Consider the following 12,634-nt stretch of genomic DNA (forward strand, 5'->3'; position numbering starts at 1 on the left):
ACAATGGCAAGATGGAAAAGGCAGTAATGGAACAAAGTACTGTAAATAGATAATTATTATTGCACTTGTCACATAATTAGGAAGCAAATAAAAAGAGTGAATTTTGCATTTTGGACTTTTACTCCCCATTACATACACATGGATACCCTTCATTTTACAAGTACTGGAATGCCTGGATGCATTTTTTTCCTACATATACATATTTTCCATGTACAAGTTTTCCCAAGTATCCTTTTTTGCTGTGAGTATGTATTTTCCAGGTTTCTAATGAACATTTATTTTACATTTACACTCATTTTTCTTGTACAATCTTTCTTCCATGTAAACTAATTTTTCAAATAAACTTAATTCCAGTGAAATTTATTTTCCACAAGTTGTTGTTGTTGGGTTTAACGCCATTTTTCAGCATACGATAGGCTATACATGGCGGCCAGTATTAATGGTGGAGGAAGAACCCGGGAAAAGCCCGGGAAGAACCACCAACCCACGAGAAGCTACTGGCAAGCTTTCTCACATACCCACATTGGCTGAATCCGAGACTCGAACCGGCGAAGATAGAGGTGAGATGGCAGTGATCCGTAGCGGAGAGCGCTTTAGACCACTCAGCCACTCGGGGCCCCATTTTCCACAAGTAATTACTTTCCAAATACACCTATTTTCCATGATCACAACTTTCCATTAGTACTAATTTTACCCAAGTACTTATTTTCCATGAGTATTTTCCAAGTATACTTATTTCCATGAGTATTTTCCAATTACAAATATTTCCATGAGTACTAATTTTACACAAGTACTTCTTTTCCATGAGTACTTCTTTTCTATGAGTACTGATTTCCATGAGTACTTCTTTTCCATAAGTATTTATTTTTCTGCATGCACTTATCCAAATTTGTACAGTAACTGCATGAGAGCAGGAGATAAACAAATCATGCAGGTCTATGCTAATTACTAAGTACAGTGGCATACAAATGGTAGTATTATTTGAAAACCAAATGCAGAATCCTTGATTAACAGTAAATAAAACTTGATTGATGTCATTTTTCCTTACCATCTTTCTACATGCATATTGGAAAAAAGTAATACTGCGGCCTCCCTAGTCAGAAGTTTAAAGCCACACTGTGTATCCTTTATCTCCTTCACACATAAAAACCATACCAGGAAGTGAAAGCCATACATCAAGACTGTTCTGAATAGTGATCTCTGAAAAAAGAGAAAAAAACATAACAAGTGCCATCATGGCACCAAACCAATTTTTGTTTGTATATTCTACCAATTTCAGAAATCCTTAAATCTACAGCTGGAAGATTTATCTGGCCATACATAATATATCAAAGTGACTGCAGTTCTGAAACCAAATCTGTAACATAAAATACTATATATACTCACTTATGAGTCCAACTGCAAACTGCAGACTCAGATCTGCCACCGCATACTGCACTTCTACATCTGGGTCTGTGCAGTTTATTTGGAGTAATCAGTAGAACAAACAACACAGACATTGATCTGCAGGCACATTATCCTATGGCAGAACTTGATCTTTGTTTCTTGCTGTTTGTTTCAACTTATAAGTGAATACATATGGTACAAGCATGCAAATGAGATCATTAATATATTACATACAATGACTGATTTTCTAACCTTCACTTCACTGGCCCCTTTAAAATATCTTTCCTGAGGCCAAGTCATTTTCTGTGTTGTTGAATATTTTTTATTTGCGAAGATAACATTGTTACCATCAAGGTTTTATACTTCCAAAAATGTGATTGTTAAAGAACTCCAGTTTTTAAATCACAGTCCAATCCCAACTGAAGAAAAGCATGCATGCAACATCTTAACATTAATTTAATGCATAAAGCATAATGCATCACTGATCAAAATCTATGTTATTTGTTGTACTGATTACTATTAAAAAACTGCATCAACCCAGATCTGCAGTCACATTATGCAATGGCAGATCTGGGTCTGTGCAGTTTGCAGTTGAACTCAACTTATAAGTGAGTATATATGATTATTAGCTTGTTTGTCAGGCTTTTAAACATGTCTACTCAATTACCATTTAAAAAACATTCAATCGTCCGGCAAGTAGATTTGAGTGTTTATACGACCATGGATAAATAGTGACTTCTGCCAAGTACCTATTTTTAAATGGGAAACCATCTAAAATCACCACAGCACTCCTTTCTAACTGATAGTAGGGGTAAAATAACTCATCAATATATAAATACTTTTGCTATACCTACAGACATATCAATACAAGAGGTGGAGAATAAATACAAAACAGTACTTACCCTATACAAGTTACTTTAATATTCTTTAAATTGAGAATTTATCTGAGACAGATCTCACAAGCATAGGCACTCATTTTGTCAGTAAAATTGAAAAACTTTCCCACAACACCCAGTTGCCCACCACAGATTAACAAAGTTGATATGGTTCATAATGCCCTCTACCTCGACGATCTAATGCTAATTATCTGACCCCAACTGTGCATCCAGCATAAAGGAGACATTCCAAATGTGTTAAACAAATATAATGAAGTACTCAAGATAATAACCACTTTTACGTTAAGTTAGTCTGTTGATTCCTATCCTTTCAACTTGGGTGTAACATGATGGCTACACTTTGGTGTGTCAGGCAGTGAAATATGTTACATTTAATTCTGACTGGTGATATTGTTTGTTACAGACCAGGGTAAACAATAACCATCAGCCAGAACTTAATGTAGCTTATTCCCTGTGTGATACACAGGAAGTACTGGCAAAGCAACAAAGAAATGTCGCACAAAAGAGGTTATTAAATAATCTGTAAAGCACTTAAATAATACATGGGAAGAAAATTTGAAATGTCTCATTTTATTCCAAGATATTTAATAGGTGACTGAATGTGCTGACAGGATTAATAAAATTAGCACAGTATCAATAATGTATTATATCATAGACTGTGTATCACGAATTATATCAATATGCAGAACAGATGTGTTGGTTCACCCCTTATTGATAGTCATAAGTAAATACAGTAATAGGCAAATTGATAGTCACAAGTATATACCAGTAATGGGAAAATTGATTGTCACAAGTATATACCAGTAATGGGAAAAATGATTGTCACAAGTATATACCAGTAATGAGCAAATTGATAGTCACAAGTATATGCATGTAATGTGCAAAATGATAGTCATAATTATATACCTGTAATGAGAAAATTGATATCACAAGTTATACCAGTAATGGGCAAACTCACTCACACATTTAACAATGGTGGCCATATTTGATGTGGGATAATTTTTGCAATGATGACCATATTTGAAGTGGGATCATTTTAGCAATGGTGGCCATAACTGACATGGGATAATTTTAGCAATGGTGGCCATATTTGATGTGGGATAATTTTAGGAATGATGGCTATATTTGATGTAGGATAATTTAGCAATGGTGGCCATATTTGATGTGGGGTAATTTTTGCAATGGTGGCCATATTTGATGTGGGGTAACTTTTGCAATGGTGGCCATATTTGATTTGGGATAATTTTAGCAATGGTGGCCATGTTTGACTTTGGATCAGCATTATTCTGTACCAAGCTAAAAGGTCCAAAATACATTAGTCAAACTTGTTTAAAATTGGAGGCCTTTATGTAATGATGCTTTCTGCAAAACATGGTCAAATTCTGTTGAATGGTCATACCAACATGTTACATTCTAATTTTAGTAGAAGTGGCCAAACTGATGTCTACATTCATATAAATATGAAAATCCTCATTGCTAAGATGGTCCTTATCAATTCTGGTTGAAAATGGAACACTGGTTTTATGAAGAAATTTAAAATGGCAAATGTTGAGGGATGTTTTACATCAATGCACAGTGGTCAGCAAATACCTTATTTGGCCATATGGTCAAATAAGCTACAGTAAAACTATGACTCAGAATTACATGAGCGTCTATGACTTATTCAGCTGAATACTCATTCAACCCTCCCCCATCATTATGACATTTATTTTGATAAAATATTTCTGCTGATTCACTTATTTTTACAAAGTAATTGATGATTCCTATAAAGACGGTCCTAAGTCCATGTTTATTCCTCCTGCCTTTAGTGGACTTACTTTTGCTACAGAGTCGTGTTCAAGGTGTGCTCTGGACCCACAAACCACAGCCATACCATCTGGACTTTTGTTAATCTTTACCATTTCTGCTTCCAGCTTGTCAATATCACTGAACTGGCTAGCACCATCAGCATCAGCAAACAGAAGTAGTTTCCCACGGGCAACAAACATTCCCTGTAAATAGTAACGGAAGATTATTTATGTGCCAATAAAAGTGCAAGGAACAAATTAATTTAAAGGATATTCACTTCTGAACCTGATTTTTAAACAAAAATACCTTTTATCTTCAGTGTAGGTTTAATAAATCTGCAATAATTGATTTCTGTACCTTCTTTATTTTGTCCTCTGTATTAACCTTCCATTAAAAGATGGAGTGTTTATGAAAATAGTGAAATATACTGATCATGCAGATTTTCAATATATTATAAATATGTGACCTATGACTTTGATAAACAAAGAAGCATGGAAATTTTAAATACACTCTCTATCTATTTTAATAACAGTTGGATGGAGGATATAATTATCTGCTTCTAAATCTGAATATTTTAGAAGTAACTGATTATCGAAATTCAGTCCTGTCAGCACATTAGCTGCATAGAATTCTTCACAATTTTCTTATACTTAAAACTTACACCATGTGAATAATATAAAACACATACCATGCTTTGTAAGTTCTCAGGTTAAATTCATTGTTATTTTATGCTCTTGAATTTTTTTTAACATTCATCTTTCAATGCCTTGATTTGATTGATATTTAAATGTATGGTTACCAATCTAACTGCTCCTCCTTTGCCCCTGTTTTTCTCCAATGTCAAAACTCTTACTTTGTCTGTCCCATACTTTTCTGAATATTTCAAAGCAGTCTGAAAAGAGAGACAACTTCATTTTAAAGAATATCTTCCAAATTGCCATGATCTAAACACACATCAAATGCACAGTGTTACAATGTAGGATGTGGTCGACATCATACAGCTCTAATATTCGATGCCATGAAGCTGTTTTATCTGCTTCATAAAATAAACTGGAGACCAATATTCACAACTATCTCACATAGTTGGCAGAACATATTAACACCATTGCACAGCTCAATAGCTTTACTTGTACATTATTTATTCTGATCCTTTCTTTTGCCTAAATCTGATTAGACATACTCGTTTCAGTCATGAAAATTAACTCTTAGTTCATCTGACTTCAGCATTCTTTAATTAACACTGCTCTTCAACCAAATGTTGTTGTTGTTGTTGTAGGGTTTAATGCCATTTTTCAGCACAAGATAGGCTATACATGGCGGCCAGTATTAATGGTGGAGGAAGAACCCGGGAAAACCGCAGGAAGAACCACCGACCCACGAGAAGCTACTGGCAAGCTTTCTCACATACCCACATTAGCCAAATCCGAGATTCGAACCCACGCAGACAGAGGTGAGATGGCAGTGATCCGTAACAGAGAGTGATTTAGACCACTCGGGGCCCCTTCAACCAAATGAAATGTATATCAAAAGATCTTGAAAAATACAACCACTTCATTATGCCAGGATTTACATCAGCCAGGAATATGTCATCAAAGTTATTGTTGTTGTTTTGGGTTTAACGCCATTTCTCAGTGCAAGATAGGCTATATATGGTAGCCAGTATAATTGGTGGAGGAAGAACCTGGAAAAAACATCCGCTAGAACCACTTATCCACATGAAGTTACTAGCAGTTATATCACATATATACACTGTCTGAGACTGAGACTCGAATCCACATGGACAGAGGTGAGATGGCAATGATCAGTAATGGCAAGCACTTTAGACCACTCTGCCACCTGAGGCCCACATCAAAGTACAGTACAAGTAATGCAATTTGACTCTAAGGTGTACAACAGTGTCAATATGGGCTGCCAACTATGCAAGAAGTCTTGAAAATTGGCCTTAACACATTAACCCCTAGCGACGACTTTACGGGGCAGGAGGTAGTAGCCTACTGCTGAGCTCTGTAGCGTCATGGTCATGCATGATACACTAAAGTGGGTGGTATTATAGAAAGGTAGACAGATGTAGCTCTACAATGATACCAAATAATCTGGAATATCTAGTTGCACAACATAATACAGATAGAAAAACCTCATTTTTTGGACCCGACTTTTTTTTACACAAAATTCGCCTGTGGTCGGAATCTGATTTTGTGTCCGGATTTTAGACTTTTTGGTCTCAGATCTAAGGCAAACCGGTATGAACTGCAAACAGACAGATGAGCCTTTGCAAAAAGTAGGATAAGATGGGCATTTGGAATAAAGAGTGGTCTCCATACATAAATAATGGCTCTGTTTAGCAAAACAAAATAATAATAAAAAACAACCTCCAACTTTTACCATTCTGCTCACGCGCGAGTCAAATAGCCAATGAAAAACGATGTTTCTGACACAACCAGGCAGTCTGTTATTGAAAGATGATGAAAGATGATCGGGGATTTGGTGTTTTCGAGTCTATTCAGAAATAGCTTTCAAAATGTGTTTCCTACTCGATTTTCAGGAGAAAATGACACACAGCTCCAGGGGTTAATGTGTTAAGCTCCCTTGGTGCAGCAAACAGAACAGAGCTACAAGACCATGTGTATTCATTTAGGAAGACATACAATAGCCTAGCATCATAACTATCACTGTTAATGTGTAGTGCTAAGTAACTGTAGTGTGAAAAGTAGGTAACTGTGACATACTTTAGTTTACAGTGACTGCACTTCTTCCTGATGGATGAAACAGTAAAACTATCCAAAACATAGAGCTAAGTGACTGAACAAGTAATACTGTCCAAAACATAGAGCTAAGTGACTGAACAAGTAATACTGTCCAAAACATAGAGCTAAGTGACTGAACAAGTAATACTGTCCACAACATAGAGCTAAGTGACTGAACAAGTAATACTGTCCACAACATAGAGCTAAGTGACTGTACAAGTAATACTGTCCACAACATAGAGCTAAGTGACTGTACAAGTAATACTGTCCACAACATAGAGCTAAGTGACTGAACAAGTAATACTGTCCAAAACATAGAGCTAAGTGACTGAACAAGTAATATTGTCCACAACATAGAGCTAAGTGACTGAACAAGTAATACTGTCCACAACATAGAGCTAAGTGACTGAACAAGTAATACTGTCCAAAACATAGAGCTAAGTGACTGAACAAGTAATACTGTCCACAACATAGAGCTAAGTGACTGAACAAGTAATACTGTCCACAACATACAGCTAAGTGACTGAACAAGTAATACTGTCCACAACATAGAGCTAAGTGACTGTACAAGTAATACTGTCCACAACATAGAGCTAAGTGACTGTACAAGTAATACTGTCCACAACATAGAGCTAAGTGACTGAACAAGTAATACTGTCCAAAACATAGAGCTAAGTGACTGAACAAGTAATACTGTCCACAACATAGAGCTAAGTGACTGAACAAGTAATACTGTCCACAACATATAGCTAAGTGACTGAACAAGTAATACTGTCCACAACATAGAGCTAAGTGACTGAACAAGTAATACTGTCCAAAACATAGAGCTAAGTGACTGAACAAGTAATACTGTCCAAAACATAGAGCTAAGTGACTGAACAAGTAATACTGTCCAAAACACAGAGATAAGTGACTGAACAAGTAATACTGTCCACAACATAGAGCTAAGTGACTGAACAAGTAATACTGTCCAAAACATAGAGCTAAGTGACTGAACAAGTAATACTGTCCACAACATAAAGCTAAGTGACTGAACAAGTAATACTGTCCACAACATATAGCTAAGTGACTGAACAAGTAATACTGTCCACAACATAGAGCTAAGTGACTGAACAAGTAATACTGTCCAAAACATAGAGCTAAGTGACTGAACAAGTAATACTGTCCAAAACATAGAGCTAAGTGACTGAACAAGTAATACTGTCCAAAACACAGAGATAAGTGACTGAACAAGTAATACTGTCCACAACATAGAGCTAAGTGACTGAACAAGTAATACTGTCCAAAACATAGAGCTAAGTGACTGAACAAGTAATACTGTCCACAACATAAAGCTAAGTGACTGAACAAGTAATACTGTCCACAACATAGAGCTAAGTGACTGAACAAGTAATACTGTCCACAACCTAGAAATAAGTGTAAAAGAAACTGTCCAAAACATAAAGAGATAAAAGACTACAAATAATAATGCCTATAACAAAGAATTAAATGACTGTACAACACTACTGTCCAAAATACAGAGATAAGTGATTATACAAGTATTAATGTCCAAAATACAAAGATAAGTAACTGTACAATACTGTCTAAAACTAACAGATAATGGACTGTACAAGTAATACTCTCAAAAACATGGAGATAAGTGACTGTACAATTCTACTGTCCAAAATACAGAGATAAGTGACTGTATAAGTAATACTTTCCAAAATACAGAGATAAGTAACATTACATTACTAGCTAAAACATAGAGACAAGTGACTGTACAAGTAACACTGTCCGAAACATAGAGACAAGTGACTGTACAAGTAACACTGTCCAAAACATAGAGATAAGTGACTGTACAAGTAACACTGTCCAAAACATAGAGACAAGTGACTGTACAAGTAACACTGTCCGAAACAGAGATAAGTGCAAAAACATTTTAAAAATTATGTTATTATTATTATGTCAAAGATAATCCCATAACTCTGCCGACCTGTGATAACAGACTTATTTCTATTTGCTAGTAAAATCTTATTTACCTGTACATTCTTATTTACCTGTACATTCTTTGATATTATGGGAAACAGTTTTCTTCAAACATGTATAGTTTCTTTAATTTGGTGATCTGATAAATGTTTGTAAGTTTATGCACAAGTTATATCTTATAAAAATAATCATAAATGCTAATTAAAATAAAATGTTCGCATGATATTTATACTTTCTTTTTGCTTAATATATAATCCAAAAGCCCCAGTACAAATAAATTTAATTCTAAAAAATTGAGATCAAAAGATTATAATCTATATAAAGCCTTCAAGCACCCATAGCCAATTTTGAATTAACTCTTTACCTTCTGCAAGTACTTGCTGCCCTGCCTACTACACCTGATAAGCAGCCTGCCTTCTAGCAGCTGTTTGCAGGCTGAACCCCAGAGCATCATAATGGCTACCTGAGTGAGAGCTTCTTGAGTTAGTGCACATGCTGTTTACATTTTCTATATCAATCTTGTCCAATGCAAACTATATAACTTAACGAAAAATAAAATTTTAAACACTTACCAATGTTTTGTGCCACTCATTTCCACCAACAAGTACATATAATCCACAGGAATCAATGTTTATATTCACATATTTATAATTCAAAAAATATACCTCAAGATATCTGTTTGTGTTTATAATGTATATTATATTACAATGTATACTTTTCACACCACTATTCTGCACAACAATGTGTCCACTACTTTATTGCAGATTTGGTAGTTTGTTTATGATACTGCCTGAAGCACGTAAAAAGATATCTATCTCCCTTGCATTTTCTTCTAAAATAAATGTTGGCCCTGAAACTGCTGTAAAGTTGTCCACGTTTACCAGTCTCACGTGTTTCGACCAGATTTGATCGTCATGCGTTTCATCTTTGGATTCAGATAAATCTGAAATGTCAGGTGTCAAAACAGGACTTATACAGGTGTCTGATCCTTTATCTTGAATATGATTAAAATCAATATCATTTGCAATGTCATCACTTTCAAATCCTTCAAAACTTTCATCAGATTCATCATCAGAATACATGAATGTTGCCATTCTGTTTTACTTTCACAATTGACCTCGTTTTCAATAGAATTTCCTGCTTATATGCTGTAAAACTACTAACAGAATATATTCATCATTTTATGTAAGGACTATTTCATTGGCTAAATATTTTAAAAAAGAACGGATGTTTGTAATTTCATCCAATAAAAAGCTTTAATATGAAACGTGTATATGCATAACTGGGGTTTCCCAACCCTTGGCCAGAAACGCATGCATGAGCCAGCCGGGTCAGAGAGAGTATTATTAGCAGCTTGTATATGCATCTCTATGGTTTCAAATCTATTTTTATGATCGCATATATGCATCAGCAGAAGGTAAAAGAGTTAACACAGAATTGTGCGTCCTGGGTGTAAAATAAAAATCTAGACAGAAAAGATTCTGCTTTGTGGCAATATGATGCAAAAACTTGGGATTGGGACAAAATCAGATAGCTATTGGGATTGGGACAAAAACAGATGGCTATTGGGATTGGGACAAAATCAGATGGCTGTTGGGACTGGGACAAAATCAGATGGCTAGCTGCATCCTAGATGACCATAATTTCGTTCATTGTAACTGTCTTCAATTCTCCAAGAACAGAAAAATGGTTATAAATGATCAATATAAAAATGATATTAAATAAATTTATTTTGTTGTTTGTACCAAAAATATTCACTCTGTCTCAATCATTTCCACTTCCTTCCCCAAGTACATATGCATCCAGTGTTGATGTCACTTTTGGCTCTGGTGCAAGTCTGGTCCCCTAGCCTTATACAGCTATATTTTTGCTTTCGAATTTACATCATGGAGACAGACCAATGTACTAAATGTACTCATGAATTACAGCATGGGAAAACCTTTCTGCTGATTGTATGGACTATTCTGTATTAATTTCAACTGAGCTGTCTAATATGCTGAAATTCATTCAGATTAAATAATTTCCCAAAATTCACATATACTGCAACACATATTTTTCATTATCTATAAGTGTAATTTCACTAAATTACCTTCTCTGGGTCAGTTACTGACAATCAATTTATGGCTATGCAAACTCAGTGACACAGGATACAAAATTGTTAGTGTATGCATTCTTGTATGCAATGACAAAAAGCTAGCATGATGTCTGACACATACCCAAATGGTGTTAATTTCTTCAACCCTTGATTTACCTGCGTTGTTTTATCTTTGCTGCCATCATCTACAACAATGATCTCATACTGGAAGGATCTGTTTGATTTCTGTAAAAAAAAGTACATGCAATATTTACTAAACGAGAAAGATGTTAAACTTACATTTGAAACTTTAAATATAAATTATTTTATAATGTGTAGTATGATTTAGTTATCTTCAAGTATTTATTTGTTGTCTATGAATTCTAAATCACAATTTACACAAATGGCAGACAGTTAAGTATCCCCCAACTGTACAACACTCAGATTAAGTAACCATAACCTAACCTAAAATCAGATGTGTAAAGATGACACAAACTTCCTCAGCCAATGATATCTGATTTTTGCAATCTCAGTTCAAAGATGCAAAGCCATGTTTCTTGATCAAACAGGTGCCATAACTCAAATTTCGAAGGAAAGAAGAGTGACAATGAAAATTAATTTTGGGCTTTGCTATATTGATGCCTATACCAATTTGGTTTAATTCCATTCAGTCCTTCAAAAGTTATTGATCAAAATTAAAATTCACGAGGCAAATGCAAAAGTCAGAAAGGGGAACATAACTCAGTCAACTTTGATGAGACAAAGTGAAAATCAAAATTAACCGTCAAACTTTGATGAGACAAAGCGAAAACCAAAATTAACTGTCAAACTTTGATCAGACAATATATTAATCAAACCCGAGTTAAACTTTGATGAGACAAGACAAATTTAACCTTGACTGTCACACTTTGATGAGATAATGTAAATATCAAACTCAAGTTAAACTTTGATGAGACGTGAAAAATTTAACCGACTGTCACACTTTGATGAGACAATGTGAAAAATGTAAACCTGACCATCAAACTTTGATGAGACAATGTGGAATTCAAACCTGACAGATTTTCCGATGTTAAGTCTCATACCAAATTTGCTTTCAATCTGTTTGTGACATCCAATTTCCATTTATCAATGGCCATCATTTACACAATATACACCCTACAAAGACTATGTAATAACAAAATAGGATAACATTTATGACAATCTCCTGATTAATGTATACTTGACTTACTTAGCCAAGTCTCATGGTTACGCGAATTAATATAACACAAAAGCAGAAAAATACACACTGAGACATACATCATTTGCTTTTATAAGTAAACATGGATCCTGCAGGAACCACTATTGCTTTTGTATTTAACAGGAATGGTGTTTAGGCTCCCCATTGATGGATGGACTGGAGATTTTATTTTTTTTCTGCATTTCTTACAAGTAACTGAATAAATATTTAAAACTTTTATTTTCTAACAATATAAAGTATTGGCTGAAAAAGGTTTCATTTTTACACCTTTGGTGTCATAAATGTGAAGTCTAATGAAGCAAAGCCTCCCTTTTTTCATATTTCCTATGGGAAAATTCACCTTTCGAGTCACGTGAATTCAACATATATGAGATTTTTCAGGAGTATGTTGAAATCAAGGGTTTACTGTACTGACAACAATTTGGATAACCTGCATATATGTCAAGCCCAACTTTAAACAGTACAGACCCTGAATTGCCATCACACAATGCACCAGAAGATCAGGGTCCATGCCATTTGTTCGACTGATTACTCCTAGCAAACA

The 12,634-nt window shown here is 34.9% G+C and overlaps 1 protein-coding gene across 2 annotated transcripts in view; it reads right to left on the minus strand.

Annotated features, from left to right (window-relative positions):
• The window catches only part of LOC149798284 (dolichyl-phosphate beta-glucosyltransferase-like), a 37,460-nt gene that overhangs the window by 15,313 nt on the left and 9,513 nt on the right, over nucleotides 1-12,634 (minus strand). For both annotated transcript variants that reach the window (XM_089963429.1, XM_089963430.1), the window contains 4 exons: nucleotides 11,031-11,099; nucleotides 4,870-4,962; nucleotides 4,100-4,273; nucleotides 1,049-1,200 (listed from right to left, as the gene is read on the minus strand). In XM_089963429.1, coding sequence (XP_089819555.1) covers nucleotides 1,049-1,200; nucleotides 4,100-4,273; nucleotides 4,870-4,962; nucleotides 11,031-11,099 — 488 coding nt within the window. The remainder of the gene's footprint in view (nucleotides 1-1,048; nucleotides 1,201-4,099; nucleotides 4,274-4,869; nucleotides 4,963-11,030; nucleotides 11,100-12,634) is intronic.

The sequence above is a fragment of the Sinohyriopsis cumingii genome, chromosome 6 (genome assembly GCF_028554795.1).
Source record: "Sinohyriopsis cumingii isolate HCF-2022 chromosome 6, ASM2855479v2, whole genome shotgun sequence".
Classification (NCBI taxonomy): Eukaryota; Metazoa; Mollusca; class Bivalvia; order Unionida; family Unionidae; genus Sinohyriopsis; species Sinohyriopsis cumingii.